This window comes from Ceratotherium simum, chromosome 33 (genome assembly GCF_057802395.1).
Source record: "Ceratotherium simum simum isolate JZ-2026a chromosome 33, ASM5780239v1, whole genome shotgun sequence".
NCBI classification, from domain to species: domain Eukaryota; kingdom Metazoa; phylum Chordata; class Mammalia; order Perissodactyla; family Rhinocerotidae; genus Ceratotherium; species Ceratotherium simum.
The window spans coordinates 6767498-6786859 of NC_141932.1; the positions used below are offsets into that span (position 1 = coordinate 6767498).

General features: G+C 42.3%; 1 protein-coding gene across 2 annotated transcripts; it reads left to right on the forward strand.

Annotated features, from left to right (window-relative positions):
- The first annotated feature begins 256 nt into the window (after positions 1-256).
- On the forward strand, positions 257-19190 carry LOC101403524 (T-cell-interacting, activating receptor on myeloid cells protein 1-like). Of its 2 annotated transcripts, XM_087421189.1 has the most exons (10): positions 257-447; positions 3882-3917; positions 4050-4340; positions 4666-4962; positions 8777-8836; positions 9226-9309; positions 9422-9449; positions 9869-9933; positions 10368-10405; positions 18903-19190. In XM_087421189.1, the coding sequence occupies exons 1-10, from the start codon at positions 414-416 to the stop codon at positions 19044-19046; spliced, it is 1077 nt and encodes a 358-aa protein (XP_087277315.1). In that variant the 5' UTR covers positions 257-413; the 3' UTR covers positions 19047-19190. The 2 variants fall into 2 exon arrangements, with proteins under 2 accessions (XP_087277315.1, XP_087277316.1); XM_087421190.1 differs by lacking the exon at positions 3882-3917.
- The last annotated feature ends 172 nt before the right edge of the window (positions 19191-19362 follow it).

Sequence of the window (19362 nt, forward strand, 5' to 3'; positions counted from 1 at the left end):
CAACATTTCTTTGTGAGGAAGAAATGTAGCTGTTACTCTAGTTTGCCATGGCTCCAGCTATATTCCGTCATTGTGTAGAAGGGGGCAATGGTTACTGACATCCCCGTAGCAACTTTTTACGTATTTTGCTCTGATTCATGACTATGCCTTAGAATTGGGTGCTTTGAACTGTGCGCCCTGGGAGGACTCCGTGAGTCAAACCTGTGGAAAGTCGCTTAACGGCGTGTTGCAATAAATAGTCGTCATTTCCTGATTGTGACCAGGAGGAAGAAACTGTGGGTATGAAAGAGTGGAGGTTTAAAACCCTGGAGCAAAGCTGTTAACTGCATATTCTGGAGTCAAGAGAACATTTTGAGTTACTACAAACAGCAAAACTGAAGGAAGATCCTTGGAAGAGGTTTAGGGGGGCCACCATGATACCCCAAATGCTGATCCTGTTCTGCATTGGTAAGTCTCGGGGGAAGAGAAGGGAGAGCCATTGCTGGCGGCAGTGGGTTGGGCTGTGGACGCAGCTGGAGTTGGCACGGCTTGTGCAGTAGGCAATAAGATCAGATCAATACGCAAAACATAGAAACTTCCACTTCCTGAGTATATATTGTGTAGCAGGAATGTATTGGGTGCTTCACACACATTTTCCCTCTATCTGTTTTTCAAAATTCACTCATTCCCAAACTTCCCAATGACATTCTGCCCTGGGTATGTGACATCGGTATTCTTTCCTACCTGATCTTCTTCTTCAAATTGCCTCGAGTTTTTACATCGTTATTTTCATGCTTAACTCTATTTTAAAAGTAAATCTGTAAAGCACTTCTATTAATGGAAAAGCAGTATCCCTCATCCAAACTAGAAAATAATCGTCCATACATAGCCAGTGGGGAGATAAAGTAATATGATTAAGTTCTAGTCAGGTGTGACTGCCTGCCTGTTGACACTGAGCCACATCTCTTCCTAGTCTTGTTTCTAAGAGATATGAGCAAATAAAAGAAATGAAACAGAGACCAGCACCCAGCTGTGATACTCTTCTATGTGGTCAAGATGGAGAGAGAACTGAGAAAAGAATGACTTTCTCACCCAGATGCAATGTTACTTAATCTCATGTCATTGTACGATCTAAAGTCATTTTATATCTCTTAGAAAAATTCTGCAAAATAGTTCTCATCCCCATATTGCATGTGAGGAATCTGAAATTGACAGCTGAAGTGACATGCCAAGGCCACTCAGCTACTAAGTGGAGATGCTGAATTCAAATTCTGGTCTCCACAGTTCCAAAGACTGTAATTTTCCACTGAGCCATACTAGGAAATTAAAAAGATCATAATTTGGATTCTTTGGGGTGGAAATGTTTGGAGGGTGAATGAAGGGAATCATGGTTGGGAAAACCTTAGGAAGGTAAGCGAACAGTGAATCCAGTGATCTTAATAGATGTTGGCAATCTTTTTATGTAAAGGGCCAGAGAGTCAGATAAGATCTGTGGGCCACAGGATCTCTGTTGCAAGTACTCCACGCCTGTTAGAATGGCTGTCATCAAAAAGATAAGAGATAAGTGTTGGCTAGGAGAAAAGGGAAACCTTGTGCACTGTTGGTGGGAATGTAAATTGGTGCAGCCATTGTGGAAACAGTATTGAAATTCCTCAAAACATTGAAAATAGAACTACCTTGTGATCCAGCAATTCTGCTTCTGGGCACATATCTGAAGGAAACAAAATCACTATCTTGAAAGAGATATCTGTACTCTCACGTTCATCACAGCATCATTCACAACAGCTAAGACATGGAAATAACCTAAGTGTCCATCAATGGATGAATGGATAAGGAAAATGTACATATACGATGGAATATTATTCAGCCACGAGGAAGAAGGAAATCCTGCCATTTGCAACAATGGGGATGGACCTTGAGGGCATTATGCTAAGTGAGATAAGTTAGATGGAGAAAGACAAATACTGTACGATCTCACTTATATGTGGAATCTAAAAAACCCAAACTTGTAGAAACAGACAGTAGAAGGGTGGTTACCAGGGGCTTAGGGGGTGGGGGAAATGGGGAGATGTTGGTGAAACAAATTTCCAGTTCTAAGATAAATACATTCTGGGGATCTAATGTACAGCATGGTGGCTGTAGTTAACAATATGGTGTCATGTACTTGAAGGTTGCTAAAAAAAAAAAAGGCCCCAGATATTTCCCAACGCCCCCCGGAGGGCAAAATTGTCCCCACTAGAGAACCACTGTTATAAGCTAATTGAACTAGAATACCTATATTGATGTCTAGAAACACATTTCTTAGGGTCAGTTTGTTGTAGATCTGTAAGTACGGGAAAGGTGGGGAACATAACGCTTCACTCTTTCAAGTAATATCAATTTTAGATGTTTGAGATTTACTCTGGAGCACTGAGTAGACTCCTCGCAGCCAATTGGAATGTCAGAGATGCATTCAGTCCGCTCTATCACAGCAGAGAGAAATATCTCAGGGCAAAGGAAGTATCTCAGGACAAAGTTTTCAGCAACTATATGCCCCTTATCATAAGGCAGGGATCTCCCTACCTCTCTCCCCACCTCTCAGTTGATGTAGATGGTCATGACGTGGAGTTGGGAGGGAGCTGCTACACGTATGGAGGGAATTTGAGAAATCATCCTTATCTCTGGAGCTTCAAAAATCTTTGCAAACGACTGTCTTTACATGAGGCTTAAACTCAGTCAGTCAACACGTATTTACTGAATATTTGCCAAAATCTAGGCTCTGTTCTAAGCACTGAGAATGTAGTCTCTGTCTTCAAGGGTTAAATTTTAGTGACTCCAGATATCTTATGCACCCAAGAGCATCAGGAATAATAGGTGTCGTTAAAACCCAAGTGTTTTTTTTCCCAGCCAGATGGTTTTTGTCATAGTTGATGTCTGTCACACTCTAGATGCTGTGGCACCAGGGGAAGGGATGGGTCCTCTGCCATCTACAATGTTAACACACACCAGAGACACCCTGGGTGACACTCTTAGGGTGACAGAGATGATCAGGAATCAGGTCTTTGTCCTCTCCTCCACTGTGAAATCTAGAGGTGACATCACAGGATACCACAGAAGAATAAGATGGATAAAGGATGGATTCTGGGGAGAAAGGGGTAGGTTCTGGAGAAAAATAGCAGGGCCATACAAAATCCTGGGGGCATCGTGCAGGGAAAGGAACCTGGGATGGTGAAGTGGGACGCTGTGAGAAATAATTAGGAGACTGTGTGGTGGGCCCCACAAAGATGTCCACGTCCTGACTCCTGGAAGCCGTGGATATGTTCCTTTACCTGGCAAAGGAGAAGTAAGGTGACAGATGGAATTAAATTTGCTTATCAGTTGACCTTAAAGTAGGGAACTTATCCTGGTTGGTCTGGGTGGTCTGAATGTAATCACAGGGGTCCTTAAAGTAGTAAAAAGAGGCAGAAGAGGAAGTCAACTCGACCAACCAGTGCTGGTTCTCAAGACAGAGGAAGAGCCCACAAGCCAAGGGACACAGGCGGCCTCAGAAGCTGAAAAGACAAAGAAATGGATTCTTCCCTGGAGCCCCCAGAAGGAACACAGCTCTGCTGACATCTTGATTTTAGCCAGTGAGAGCCATGTTGTTGGATTTTTCTAATGTACAGAACCACAAGACAATAAATTTGTGTTGTTATAAGCCACTAAGTTTGTGTTCATTTGCTACAGCAGCCACAGGAACTAATATAGCAAATGGACGCTGATGCCAAATGGGTTCTTGGGGAGGAGGCTGGGACTGCTGGTGAATATGATGATAAGCGGTCTCTTCTCAGCAAGAGCCACTGGGGAGGTCCCTCCGGGATCAGGGCAGGTGATGGTGTAGGCTCCAGGCAGGCGCATATGTCTCATGGACCATTCTTTTGCAGGGCTGTGTGTTGGCCAAGGAAACATAAGAGGAGATAGTGAGTGTTTCTTCAACTAAACCCTCCTTGATCCTTCATCCCAAAGGCCCCACTTTCCTTTCTCTTCTGTAAATGGGCTTCCTGAGAGCAGGTGAGTGAATCAAATCCAGCCTGGACTCTGCCTCCTTCCAGGGTCACTTCCCAAGCCCTCTCTCGGTGCCTGGCCCAGCTCAGTGGTACCCGCCAGGAGTAACGTGAGACTGCGATGCTGGACTCCTACCAAGGGTGTAAACTTTGTTCTCAGAAAGGGAGGAACTCCTTTGGAGTCCTTGCAGTCACCTGATTCCACAGTGGTTCTGGGTGAATTTCACCTCACTGATCTAAGAAACAGTAACACTGGAGAGTATACCTGTGAATACCACAGAAGAGGGAACCCCCACAGGAGCTCACAGCCCAGTGATGTTCTTTTACTGCTGGTGACAGGTGAGGAGGGGGTCTCAGAATGGCACATACTCTTCCTAGGGACAGGGGATGAGGGAGGAACCAGAGGAAGAGAGAGGCCAGGGGGTCTCATCTCCAGTGAACTTGGGGAGGGAGATGGAGAAAGACAGGAACAGAGTTGATTATCTTGGCTTTATCCAAGGCTGAGAGGAGGTAGAATATCATTCCTGGAGTCAGAGCTGAAAGAGGGTGAGATGAGGTATCTGTCATTCCCCACACTCCATGGGAACCCCCTGCCAGGAGAGCACAGGTGAGTGGGGGACCCCAGGCTTCTCCCCATGACCTCAGAGCCTCCCTTCTCTTACAGGAGATTCTCCTAAACCTTCCCTCCAAGCCCACCAAAGGGGTAAGGTGACCACAGGAGAAAAGGTGACCCTTACATGCCAGCTGCCAGACAATTTTTTGGGGCCTGTAATGTTTGCTCTGCTGAAGGCAGGAAGTTCAATGCCCATCCAGCTCCAGGGTCCAGCAGGGAAGAAGACAGACTTCTCCCTTCAGAATGTGACAGTCAATGACACTGGGAACTACAGCTGTGTCTACTACCAGACAAGGGCTCCTTTCTGGGCCTCAGAGCCCAGTGATCATCTTGTGATCTGGGTGACAGGTAAGGTTTTTACCATCGGGAGAACTATAGCTGGATCATCTGCCAGCTGAGGTTCCGTGACCTGGAGTGCACTGGAGGGTGATTCCGTCCCTACAAGACTCTGGAGCTTGGAAAACTCATTTGGGAAGAACTGAGTTAGAGCCAGGATCCTTTGGAATAGTGGACAGGACCTTCTGCTAAGAGAGGGAGTGTGGATGGTGAGAATCACATAAAAGGAGGCTGGGCAGTGGGCTTCCCACCATGGATGACCAGATGTGCCCTGAGGGGGCCCGGCTTGGGGGAAGAATTTGTAATACCTGGCCCCCACTAGGAGAATAAGATATAGCCACAAAGTCATGCATATCTCTGGATGGAGCACAATTCATTCAGACTAAAGTGTGAATGACACCTCCTGGAGTTATGCAGAAGGAGGTTCCAGCAAGAGGGCAGAGGAGGAGAGAGAATAAAAAAGGGCCCAGGGAATACCTTTCCAGAAAGATCTGTTTCATTTTCTTTCATACTCTACCACTCTTGCCCTTTAGCTCCACCAAGTTGAACTTTTCATTTCCTGCCTAGCCTTTTCTTTCTTTCTTTTTTGAAAAGAATAATTTTTAAAAATCGTGGTAAAAATGCATAACATAAAATTTACCATCTTAATCATTTTTAAGTGCACAGTTCAGTAGTGTTAAGTACATTCACATTGTTGTGCAGCTATCACCACCAACCATCTCCAGAACTCTCTTCATCTTGCAAAACTGAACATCTGTCCCAAGTAAACAACAGCTCCCCCTTCCCTTTCCCTCAGACGCTGGCAACCACCATTCCACTTTCCATCGCTATGAATTTGACTACTCTAGATTCTCATATAAGTGGAATGATACAGTATTTGTCTTTCTGTGTCCGGCTTATTTCACTGAGAATAATGTTCTCAAGGTTCATCCATGTCATAGCATGTAACTGGACTTCCTTCCTTCTTAAGACTGAATAATATTGTATTGCCTGTATACACCACATTTTGATGGACGCTAGGGTTGCTTCCACTTTTTGGCTGTTGTGAATAATGCTGCTATGAACGTGGATGAACAGATATTACTTAGAGACCCTGCTTTGAATTCTTTTGGCTGTAGACTTAGAAGTGGAATTGCTGGATCGTATGGTAGTTCTATTTTTAATTTTTTGAGGAGCCTTTGTACCATTTTCCACAGTGGCTGCACCATTCTACATTCCCACCAACGGTGCACAAGGGTTCTGTTTGCTTGTTTCTGAAGGGATGTTTTTTGACCCTTGTGTACAAGGGCTGTTTTTGAGGATTGAGTTTGTTCAGGACAGAGAGGAAGAGAGGCCAGGAGGAACCAGGCATCATCCTGGATGGGGGCTGAATCCCCTAATATTGATATGAGGACCAACCATAACTCACAGGGCAGTAACCAAAGATCCCAGAATTTCCAAAAGGCACATGGAACAAGGATTCAAGGATTCAAGGTCCTTGAGAAACGCCAGGATCTTGAAGGCAGTATAGGGTATGAAAACAGGTTCTGAAGTCAGATGGACCATTGGTTCTCAACCAAGGGCCATTTTGTGGATGTATGACAATGTCCGGAGACATTTTTCACAGCCACACCTGGGGATGGGGGTGCTGCTCCTGGAATCCAGTAGGTAGAGACGGGGGATGCTGCAAAACATCCTACAATGCACAGGAACTCCACAATTATCCAGCCCCAATGTCAATAGTGCCAAACTTGAGAAACTCTGCTGTAGGTGCGTTGACTAGTTTCCAGTAAGACACCAGAGTTCTTGGCAGGGACTTGAAGGATGGAAACCATACTCTTCTCCAATCCCTGAAGCCTCTAATTACTTAAAATATGTGCCTCCAGCCAGTGGCTATTCAAGAAACCTTTAATAATGATACTGGTTACCTAACTTGGCATCATTCGTCTTCTTTTAAGGTCACTTGTGTGTTTTCTACCCCCCACCCCTTTATTCCAAAGTTTAATCTATCTGCAGTTTCCCACTCTGATTTCTTCAGGGCCAGGTGCTAGGAATCTGATGGTTCATGGGGTTTATCCATCATTTCTGAGCTTTGAACAAGATCTATATGGTCTCTGGTTCTGCAGAAAGCAGCACGCAGCTGGCAGGGAGGGCTGAACTGACAGGAGGCAGCCGTGATAAATAGCACCCCACTTCCTGATGGTGGCTATGAGATGGAGGCTAAGATTGTGGGACAGAAAGTGAAGAACTGAAAGCGGTACCACAGGGAACAGAGGAGAAAAGTGGTCAGGTGCACTGTGAACTTCACAGGCAGTCCTGCTGCCTTCTTTGAAGGACAGAGCTGAAGGAGGGAGTCTTCATCTTAAGGGTCCACTTCTGGTTTGGTCAAATCCAAGAGGCAGGGTCAACACAATTGTAAATGGTAAAGGCAATGAAGAGCAATGGGGTGAGCACGTCACATCAGCGGAGCTTAGTGAAGCCTGACTACAGAAAATGGCCAAGATAGTCCACTTGTTTTGGGAACCACAGCCATATCTGATTTAAGATAATTCTCCTGCCTGGCTGTATTAGCCAAGGTTCTCCAGAGAAACATAACCAATAGGAAATATATATATATATACACCCAAATATAATATCCTATATGTATATATCTCCTATGTATAATATTATATAAAATATATAATATATATCATGTATATGATAAGAATTTCTTTTGAGAAATTTGAAAAATACTACCTAATAGAAATAATAATAAAATAACAGTCACACATCCACCACCCAGAGTCACACTTGCTCACATCTAGTCATTTTTGCCCCAAGTTATTTTCTTTCCACAAATAAAGATAGAAAGTCCTTTTTCCCTCCCAACACTATTCCCATTATTTTGCCTCTTCTCGGTGGAAACTTCTACCCTGAACTTGATGTTACCATTTCTGTGCATGTTTTTACATTTTTAGTATACGGGTACAACTTTGTAAATAATGTATAGAATTTTTAAAATTACATATCCATGGTATAATATTGTGATTGTTTTCTGTAACTTGATTTCTTTTTCTGATCAGACCATTTATTTGGCAACTCAATAAGTGTACAATTTTGTGACATCCTGTGTGTTGTGTTCTTTTTTAAAAATTATTTTATTGAGGTCTTACTGGTTTATAACATTATGTAATTTCAGGTGTACTTTATTATACATCAGTTTCTGTATAGACTGCCTCATGCTCACCCCCAATAGTCTAATTTTTATCTGTCACCATACACATGTGCCCCTTTACCCCTTTCACCCTCCCTCCACCCTCTTCCCCTCTGGTAACCACTAATCTGTTCTGTTTATCCATGTTTGTTTATCATCCACATATGAGTGAAATCATACGGTATTTGTCTGTCTCTGGCTTATTTTGCTTAACATAATACCCTCCAGGTCCATCCATGTTGTTGCAAATGGGACAATTTTGTCTTTTTTTATGGCTGAGTAGTATTCCATTGTATAGATATACCACATCTTCTTTATCCATTCGTCCCTTGATGGGCACTTAGTTTGCTTCTACATCTTGGCTATTGTGAATAACGCTGCAAGGAATATAGCGATGCTTAAATCTCCTTGAATTGTTGATTTCAAGTTTTTTTGGTTAAATACCCAGTAGTGGGATAGCTGGATCGTGTGGTATTTCTTTTTTTAATTTTTTGAGGAATCTCCACACTCTTTTCCATTGTGGCTGCACAAGTTTGCATTCCCTCCAGCAGTGTATGAGGGTTCCCTTTTCTCCACATCCTCTCCAACATTTGTTATTTTTTGTCTTGTTAATTATAGCCATTCTGACATGTGATTTTTTTTTTTTAACTCAAGAATTTCGTCTTCCGGATAAAACTGAAGGAAAGTCTCCTGAGATAGCAGGAACAAGACTAGGTAAGAGAAGAGTTTCCTGGGACCCAGAGTCTTCAAACGTGGGATGAGACTTCCTTGTGAGGTGGTAAGATATTTTTCTATATTTTGATGATGCCTGAAGGTTGTGGGTCAATGCAAGATCTTTCGAGGTGGGTAAGGTTAGAGTCACAGCTCTGCTTACTCCTCAGTTGGGTGACTTTGGAAATCTTACTTCAACTCTCTGACCCTCAGCTTCTGCATCTGCAAAATGGGCATCATTCTATCTCCCTCCCAGGATATCTGTGAGGATGAGAGAAATGTAGTGAGATCTCCAGCACCTAATAGGAACTCAGTCAATGGTAGACATATGTAGGCATCAGAACATGTCTCAGGAAACAAGCTGGACCTCTTACCTGCTCTCCTCTCACCAGGGACCACTGGAATCATCCTCATTGTCATCTTTGCCTTCCTCTTCCTCCTTGCATCCTTCCTCATCTACAAATACACCTGGTGTGGTGAGTTCAGGAAAACGATGGTGAAATCTTCTTGGGGGAATGGGAGAAACAGCATGAGGAAGCTACTACCACATGGTTAATCCTTTCCCTTCTCTTTTTTTTTTATCCCCAGGGGCAGCTCCTAACAAGAAGAGCATAAGGTAGAGCCACTCAGAGAATCCCATCAGCCAATATTTAACTCTTCCTCCAACGTTTCCTGGACTGCTTAACCTTCTTACTTCCACCTTTTACGTGCCCCAGACCAGCTCCAGTGACCATCTCAAGCTTCTCTCCATGCTCTTTCTTCCTTTGTCAATTGTCCTCCACTTCTCCTTCAATGTTCTTTCTTTGGATTCTTTCCTCTTGGACCACATTGCCCCCAACCACCTCCTCCCTTCACCTCTCAAGACTTCCCTGAGCATCTGAATGACTGGGAGACCCTAGGGTGGGGCATACAAACTGGGAGAGACTTTGGTTTACAGATGACCTTGCTTTGCATCTCACCTCCACCTACCCACAATGATCTTGATTTCTCTCTCTAATTACCTTTATCTCCAATGCTTCATTTTTTCTCTCTTAGCTCCTGCTCTTCTAAGAAACCTGAAGAATTGGTGACAAGTAATCAATCTAGGAAAGAAAGTGGTGGTGGGTACATGTATGTGTGTGCACATGTGGATGCTGTTTGTGTGCATGTGAGCATGTGTATTTGAATGTGCATATGTGAGTCTGCACGTGTAAGTGTGCTGGTATGTATGTATACATGTGAACATGTGTATGCATGTAGCAGTGCACAAATGAGTGCATGGGTTGTGTGAGCTTGTGTGTGTGTAGTTGTGTGTATATTTGTGTGTATATGAGTATATGTTGTATGTGCACATGTGGTTTGCATGTTTGTGTGCTCAGGAGTATGTGTGAGTGTGTATATGTGAGCATGCATGTGAGTATTGCATGCATGCATGTGTTAGTGTGTGCACACATGTGTGCGTGTATATGTGTGAATATACGTGTGTGTGTGTGTGTGAGTAGAGATGACCCCCGGAGCTGGAGATGAAGCAACAGCAGAATCTTTTCTCTCCTAGACGCATCTACAGCTATGAGGAGCTGCTCGTCTGACTTGGTGAGTTTCCATGTTGGCAATTCCCCGTCAGCCCCTCCCTCATTCCAGGGTCTCCATCACTCCCTCTCTGATTTTGTCAATGGTCCAGGCCTTTGCTGTCATCCACCCCCAACCCTTCCTCTGCATTTCAGGAGAAACTGGTCTGAACTCTTCTACGCCTTCTCTGGCCATGGGATCTTCATCCCATGACTTGTCCTTTCTGAGGACATTTCCCCATCTGTACAATGGGACGTTACACCGCCTTCCTCATAGGATTAATGGGATGGTTTAATGAGCTCAGAGAATGATCAGTAGGATTCCAGGCATGGAGTAAGCATTCAGTAACTCGAAGCTATTATTATTATAACTGTCTGTGTGACCTCGGGCAAGTGACTGTCCCACCCTGAGCCTCAGTTTCTTCATCTGGACAGTGGGGATAATATACATTACCTTTTGGTGCCATTGCGAAAGTATAGTAAGATCTCTTGGTAAAGCACTTACCACAATGTACACCACGTAGTAGACCTTGCATCAGTTATTGGTAACAGTTACTGAGAGTAGCACGTTTTTTTCCTTTACAATTCAATTTTTTAAATCTTATTGAGGTCACTTTTGTTTATTACATTATGTAAATTTCAGGTGTACATCTTTATATTTCAGCTTCTGTATAGACTGCACGTGTTCACCACCAAAAGTCTAGTTTCCATCTGTCACCATACATATGTCCCCTTTACCCCTTCTACCCTCTGCCCACCTGCTTCCCCTCTGGTAACCACCAATCTGTTCTCTGTATCTATGTGTGTGTTTATCTTCCACATGTGAGTGAAATCATATGGTATTTGTCTTTCACTGTCTCACTTATTTCGCTTAGCATAACACCTTCAAGGTCCATCCACATAGTTGCAAATGGCATGATTTTCTCTTTTTTATGGCTGAGTAGTATTCAGTTGTGTGTGTGTGTATATATATATATATGTATATATACACCACATCTTCTTTATCCAATCATCTGTTGATGGGCACTTACGTTGCTTCCAAGTCTTGGCTATTGTGAATATTGCTGCAATGAACATAGGGGTGCATATATCTTTTTGAATTATTGAGTTAATGTTCTTTGGATAAACACCCAGACGTGGAATAGCTGGATCCTATGGTGTTTCTATTTTTATTTTTTTGAGGAATCTCCATCTGTTTTCCATAGTGGCTGTACCACTTTGCATTCCCTCCAGCTGTGTATGAGGGTTCCATTTCTCCACATCCTCTCTAACACTTGTTATTTCTTGTCTTTTTAATAATAGCCATTCTGATGGGTGTGAGGTGATATCTCATTGTAGTTTTGATTTGAATTTCCCTAATAATTAGTGGTGTTGAACATCTTTTCATGTCCCTCTTGGCCATCTGTAAATCTTCTTTGGAAAAATGACTGTTCATATCCTCTGCCCAGTTTTTGATCAGGTTGTTCATTTTTTTGTTGTTGAGTTATATGACATCTTTATATATTTTGGATATTAACTCCTCATCGGACATATGATTTGTAAATATTTTCTCCCAGTTGGTGGGTTGTCTTTTCATTTGGTTCAAGATTTCCTTTGCCGTGCAGAAGCTTTTTAGTCTCATATAGTCCCATTTTTTAAGTTTTTCTTTTGTTTCCCTTGCCTGAGGAAACATGATATTCAAAAAGATACCGATAAGACTGATTTCAAAGAGCATACTGCCTATGTTTTCTTCTAGGAGTTTTATGGTTTCAGGTCTTACATTCAGGTCTTTAATCCATTTTGAGTTAATTTTTGTGTCTGGTGTAAGATAATGGTCTACTTTCATTCTTTTGCATGTGGCTGTCCAGTTTTCCCAACACCATTTATTGGAGAGAATTTCCTTTCTCCATTGTGTGTTCTTGGCTCCTTTGTTGAAAATTAGCTGTCCATAGATGTGTGGGTTTACTTTTGGACTTTCAATTCTTTTTTTTTTTTGCTGGTTTAAAGACTTTTATTTATTTATTTATTTTCTCCCCAAAGCCCCAGTAGATAGTTGAATGTCATAGCTGCACATCCTTCTAGTTGCTGTATGTGGGACGTGGCCTCAGCATGGCCGGAGAAGCAGTGCATTGGTGCGTGCCCGGGATCCGAATCCAGGCCGCCAACAGCGGAGCGTGTGCACTGCCCTGGACTTTCAATTCTTTTCCATTGATCTGCATGTCTGTTTTTGTGCCAGTACCATGCTGTTTTGATTACTATAGCTTTGTAATATATTTTGAAATCAGAGAGTGTGATACCTCCAACTTTCTTCTTTTTTCTCAAGATTGCTTTGCCTATTCAGGGTCTTTTGTTGTTCCATATAAATTTTAGGATTCTTCTATTTCCATGAAAAATGTTATTGGGATTCTGATTGGGATTGCATTGAATTATAGATTGCTTTAGATAATATGGACATTTTAACTATGTTTATTCTTCCAATCCATGAGCATGGAATATCTTTGCATTTCCTCGTGTCTTCTTCAGTTTCTTTCAGTAATGTCTTATAGCTTTCAGTGTATTCGTCTTTAACCTCCTTGGTTAAATTTATTCAAGATATTTTATTCTTTTTGTTGTGATTGTAAATGGGATTGTATTTTTGATTTCTCTTTCTGTTAGTTCATTGTTAGTGTACAGAAATGTGAATGGTATGTGTATGTTGATTTTGTACCCAGCAATTCTACTGTATTCGTCAATTTTTTCTAATAGATTTATGGTGGATTCTTTAGGGTTTTCTGCATATAGAATCGTGTCATCCACAAACAGTGACAGTTTTACTTCTTCCTTTCCAATTTAGATCCCTTTTATTTCTTTTTCTTACCCATTTGCTCTGGCTTGGATTTCAAGTACTATGTTACATAAGTGTAGTGAGAGTGGACATATTTGTCTTGTTTCTGTTCTTAGAGGAATAGCTTTCAGTCTTTCACTATTGAGTATGATGTTTGCTGTAGGTTTGTCATATATGGCCTTTATTACATTGAGGTACTTTCCTTCTATACCCATTTTATTGCGAGTTTTTATCATAAATGGATGCTAAATCTTATAAAGTGCTTTTTCTGTGTCTATTGAGATGATCAAGTGATTTTTATTCTTCATTTTGTTAATGTAGTGTATCTCATTGATTGAGTTGCAGATGTTGAACCATCCTTGTGTCCCTGGAATAAATCCCACTTGATCGTGGTGTATGATCCTTTTAATGTATTGTTGTATTCAATTTGCTAATATTTTGTTGAAGATTTTTGTGTCTATGGTCATCAGCATTATTAGCCTACAATTTTCATTTTTTGTGTTGTCCTTGTCTGATTTTGGTATCAGGGTAATGTTGGTCTTGTAAAATGAGTTTGAAAGTGTCCCATCCCCTTCAAATTTTTGGAAAAGTTTGAGAAGGATAGGTGTTAAATCTTCTTTGAATGTTTGGTAGAATTCACCAGGGAAGCCATCTGGTCCTGGACTGTTGTTTTTGGGGAGGTTTTTGATTACTGTTTCAATTTCTTTACTTGTGATTGCTCTATTCAAATTCTCTGTTTCTTCTTGATTCAGTTTTGGAAGGTTGTATGCTTCTAAGAAATCATCCATTTCTTGTAGGTTATCCAATTTGTTGGTGTATGGTTTTTCAGAGTATTCTCTTATAATCCTTTGTATTTCTGTAGTATCCATTGTAATTTCTCCTTTTTCATTTCTGATTTTATTCATTTGAGCCTTCTCTCTTTTTTTCTTAGTGAGTCTGGCTAAGAGTTTGTCAATTTTGTTTATCTTTTTAAAGAACCGGCTCTTAGTTTCACTGATCTGTTCTATTATTTTTTTAGTTTTTATTTCATTTATTTCTGCTCCGATTTTTATTATTTCCTTCCCTCTATTGACTTTGGGCTTCATTTGTTCTTCTTTTCCTAGTTATTTTAGGTATAGTGTTAAACTGTTTATTTGAGATTTTTCCTGTTTCTTGAGGTAGACCTGTATTACTACATGCTTCCCTCTTAAGCTGGATTGCATAAGGTTTTGTATGTTGTGTTTTCATTTTCATTTGTCTCCGGGTATTTGTGTGTGTGTGTGTGTGTGTGTGTGTGAGGAGATCAGCCCTGTGCTAACATCTGCCAATCCTCCTCTTTTTTTGCTGAGGAAGACTGGCCCTGGGCTAACATCCGTGTCCATCTTCCTCCACTTTATATGGGACGCCGCCACAGCATGGCTTGCCAAGCGGTGCATCGGTACGCGCCCGGGATCCAAACTGGCGAACCCTGGGCCGCCGCAGCAAAGCATGCACACTCAACTGCTTGCGCCACCGGGCCGGCCCCTGTCTCCGGGCATTTTTTGATTTCTTCATTGATCCAATGGTTGTTCAGTCACATGTTGTTTAGTCTCCACATATTTGTGTCTTTCCAAGCTTTTTTTCTTGCACTTAATTTCTAGTTTCATAGCATTGTTGTTGGAAAAGATGCTTGATATTATTTCGATCTTCTTAAAGTTATTGAGTCTTGCCTTGTTTCCCAGTATATGGTCTATCTTTGGGAATGTTCCATGTGCACTTGAGAAGAATGTGTATTCTGCTCTTTTTGGATGGAATGTTCTGTATATACTTATTAAATCCAGCTGGTCTAGTGTTTCATTTGAGGCCACTATTTCCTTGTTGACTTTCTGTCTTGATGATCTATCCAGTGATGTAAGTGGATTTTTGAGGTCCCCTATTATTATTGTGTTGCTGTCAATTTCTCCTTTCAGGTCTGTTAATAGTTGCTTTATGTACTTTGGTGCTCCTGTATTAGGTGCATATATATTCACAAGTGTTATGTCCTCTTGGTGGAATGTCCTTTTTATCATTATATACCATCCCACTTTGTCTCTCGTTGTCTTTTTTATCTTGAAGTCTGCTTTGTCTGATATGACTATGGCAATACCTGCTTACTTTTGCTTGCCATTTGCTTGGAGTATCATCTTCCATCCCTTCACTCTGAGCCTGTGTTTGTCTTTAGAGCGAAGATGTGTTTCCTGGAGGCATCATATTGTTGGGTCTTGTTTGTTTGTTTGTTTTTTGGTGACGAAGTTTTGCCCTGAGCTAACATCTGTTACCAATCCTCCTCTTTTTGCTGAGGAAGATTGGCCCTGGACTAACATCTGTGCCCATCTTCCTCTACTTTATCTGTGGGACACCTGCCACAGCACGGGTTGATAAACAGTGCATGGGTCTGGGCCCAGGATCCAAACCTGCGAGCCCCAGGCCGCTGAAGCAGAACATGTGAACTTAACCACTACGTCACCGGGCCAGCCCTGGGTCTTGTTTTTTTAACCCAACCTGCCACTCTGTGTCTTTTGATTGGAGACTTCAATCTATTTACATTTAGAGTGATTGATATATGAGGGCCTAATACTGCCATTTTATCTCTGGTTTTCCAGTTGTTCCATATTTCCATTGTTTCTTTTCCCCTGTCTTTCTGACTGCCATTTCAGTTCCGTGGTTTTCTGTGATGGTTTTCTCTTTAGTTGTGATTTGTGGCTCTGCTCTGATTTTTTGTTTAGTAGTTACCATGAGGTTTTTATAAAAGATCTCATATGTGAGACAGTCCATTTTCTGAAAGCCTCTTGTCTCCGTCAGTCTAAGCAGGTTCCATCCCTTTCCTCTTCCACTTCTAAGTTATTGTTGTCACAAATTATTCTTTTTTGTGTTATGAGTTTGTGACTAAATTGAAGTGTTTATAGTTATTTTTGATGCTTTCCTCCTCTTTATCTTTTATGTTATAATTAAGTGTTTGCTAACTTATTCTGATAGACAGATGCAATTTTTTGATTTTGTCTGTCTATTTATCTCCTCGCTCAAAGCTTTGTAAACTTTTGCCTTTGTGTTTCAGGTAGGAGGGCGCCCTTCATCATTTCTTGTAAGGCAGGTCTAGTGGCGATGAACTACATCAGCTTTTGTTTGTTTGGGAAAGGTTTTATTTCTCTGTTGTATCTGAAGGATAATTTCACTAGATAGAGTATTCTTGGCTGATAGTTTTGTCTTCCAGTTTTTTGAATATATCATTCCACTCTCTCCTAGCTTGTGTAGTTTTTGCTAAGAAATATGATGAATGCCTGATGGGGATTCCTTTGTAGGTTATTTTCTTCTCTATTGCTACCCTTAATTTTTCTTCTGTGTCATTGACTTTTACAGTTTTACTATTATATGCCTTGGAGAAGGTCTTTTTGTATTGATGTAATCAGGAGTTCTATTGGCCTCATGTACTTGTAGGTTCAATTTCTCCCCAGATTTGGGAAGTTCTCAGCTACTATTTCTTTGAACAAGCTCTCTGCTCCTTTCTCCCTCCCTTTGCCCTCTGGTATACCTGTAATCCTTGTGCTACTTTTCCTAATCGAGTCAGACATTTCTCGAAGAATTTCTTGTTTTTTTTTTCAAAAAAAATCTTAGCTCTCTCTCCTCCTCCACCTGAAGCATTTCTGCATTTGTGTCTTCTAATTCACTAACTCTGTCCTCCACAAGATCTGCTCTATTTTTTATGGTTCCTACATTATTTTTTATCTCATTAATTGTGTTCTGCATATCCGGAATTTCTGTATAGTTTTTTTAAGGGCTTCAGTCTCTTTGGTGACGTATTCCTTGTGTTCATTAATTTTACTCCTGAGCTCATTGAACTGTCTTTCTGTGTCTTCTTGTAACTTGTTGAGTTTGTTTATGACAACTATTTTGAATTCTCTGTCATTTAGATTGTAATCTTCTGTGACTTCAGGTTTGGTTTCTGGAGACTTGTCATTTTCCGTCTGTTCTGCTGTGTTACTGTAGTTCTTCATGGTGTTTGATGAATTGATCCCCTGCCGGAGCATTTGTGGTAGTATCAGGTCCCAGATTCCACGTGCCACCTCTAGGGGGGCAGGAGCTGTGTTTTCTGATCCCACTCCCCCTGCTGGTAGTTGTGCTGGCTGAGCCACTCTGTGTTCCTGCGGGCTGGCCACAGTCGCTCAGCAGGTCACACTCACATGGGCTGGTGCTGCACACATGGGTGTGTCCCACAGTCTGCTCTGCTCAGTGGGTGGGGCACCTTCATGTGTGCTGAGCTGCTGCCACTTGGTGGGCCACATTTGATGGGCAGAGCATCTTCCTGTGGCCTGGGCACTGCACTCAGTGGGCAAGTCCCATAGGCTGTTGTGCTCAGTGTGCAGGGCAACTTTTTGAAGGCTGGCACTGCACTTGGCAGGTGGGCTGCCTTCGTGGGGGCTGAGTTGTTCCACTCAGTGTGGAGTATTGGCATGGGCAGGGCTGCCATGGCACAATGGGTGTTCCCACGGGCACGGCTACCACTCCAAAAGCATTTGCCTGTGGGCTGGGCTGCCCCTGCCTCCACTCACAGTCATGCCTGCCTCTGTGTGAGGATCCAGGCCTCGATCACTGCCACCAGGGAAGGGGAGGGGGCCACTTCCTTAGTTCCAGTGCTTCCTGGGGATCCAGCCCCCCCATCTTCTGATGTATAGCTGCATGGATTTCTCATTCTGGTGTGCTGTGCAAGGAGTCCTTTGTTAGTCAATCCATGCTCTCCTGGTTGTAATTTAGAGGGGAGAGACAAAGGGAACAACTTATTCCACCATGATGCCACCATCATTCCCGTGGAATTTTCCCAACTTTTAAAAAATTGTGGCAAAATGCCATAACATAAAATTCTCTATTTTAATATGTACAATTCAGTGACATTTGGTCCATTCACAATGTTGTGCAACAATCACCATTATCTAGTTCCAGAACATTTTCATCACCCCCGAAGGAAATGCCACACCCTTTTAGCAGTTGCTCCCAATTCACTAGCCCCCACAACCCCCAGTTCCTGGCAATAACTAACCTGCTTTCTGCCCCTGTGGATTTGCTTATTCTGGTCATTTCATATTCACATTTATTTTGATAGTTGTATGTATGAATTATCTATCACTGCATAGCACATCATTCCAAAATGTAGCGGCTTAAAGCAACATTTATTATCTCACAGTGTCTGTAGGCCAGGAATCTGGGTGTCCCTGGCTGGATCCTCTCACTCCAGGTCTCACAGAGCTGTGATTAAGGTGTTGGCCAGGGCTGGTTAGGGCTTAAGTAGAAGAGGATTTGCTTCCACACTCACTCAGGAGGTTGTTGGCAGGATTCAGTTCCTTGCTGGCTGTTGGCCAGAGACCGTGATGGCCGCATGAGCCTCTCCATAGGGCAGCTCATAACATGGCAGCTGGCTTCATCAGCATGAGCTAGGGAGAGGAAGAGTAGTGAGGCAAGATGGAACTCACCGTCTTTCACAACCTAGTCTTTGATATGACATCCAATTTCTTTTTCTGTATTGTCTTGCTAATTCTTTTGATAGATGCAAGTCGCTAGGTCCAGCCAACACTCAAGAGGGGAGGAGACCTAACAAAGTCTTTAAGTGTAGGAGTCTCTTGGGAGTTATCTTGGAAAGCTGTCTGCCACATTATTATTATGATTGTTAAATTTTCACAATCATATATTCCTCCCTGGAATACCTGATCCTTTTCTCCGTGCTTACCTCCAGGATGAAGGATTTCAGGCCTCAGGAGCTGAAGAACCCCATGGAGTGACTTATGTTGAGCTAGACACCAAAGCCCTACGTGAGGGCCCTTCCAGCCAGAGGAAGCAGCCTCTGGAAACCTGTGTGTACTCGGTCCTTAAGACATAGCCAGGAGAAGATCTGGAGCCTGGAAGAAAGAACTTCTGACAAGGGAATGGACAGTGGGACAGAGGTCCCTTGGGGGACCAGGCAAATGGGGATCCCTTTCCTCAAATTTCCAATAAAGACTTGTTTCCTTCTTTTAAAAAATTATTTTTTAAAAGTGAGAGGTATCATTTACATAGAGTAATATGCCAATGATATGACCCAGGATGGGGGGTCTGATCATGCCAGGCAGACCAACCATGTGATTAGAGGGTTAGGACTATGAGCCCAGAGATATCAGCCTGACCACTGGGAAACAAAGGGAGGCTGGAGATAGATT

Coding starts and splice junctions, on each gene's coding strand:
- LOC101403524 (XM_087421189.1), top strand. CDS start 414: ATGATACCCCAAATGCTGATCCTGTTCTGCATTG. Junction 9,450..9,868: donor CCTAACAAGAAGAGCATAAG/GTAGAGCCACTC, acceptor TTTCTCTCTTAG/CTCCTGCTCTTCTAAGAAAC. Junction 9,934..10,367: donor ATCTAGGAAAGAAAGTGGTG/GTGGGTACATGT, acceptor TTTCTCTCCTAG/ACGCATCTACAGCTATGAGG.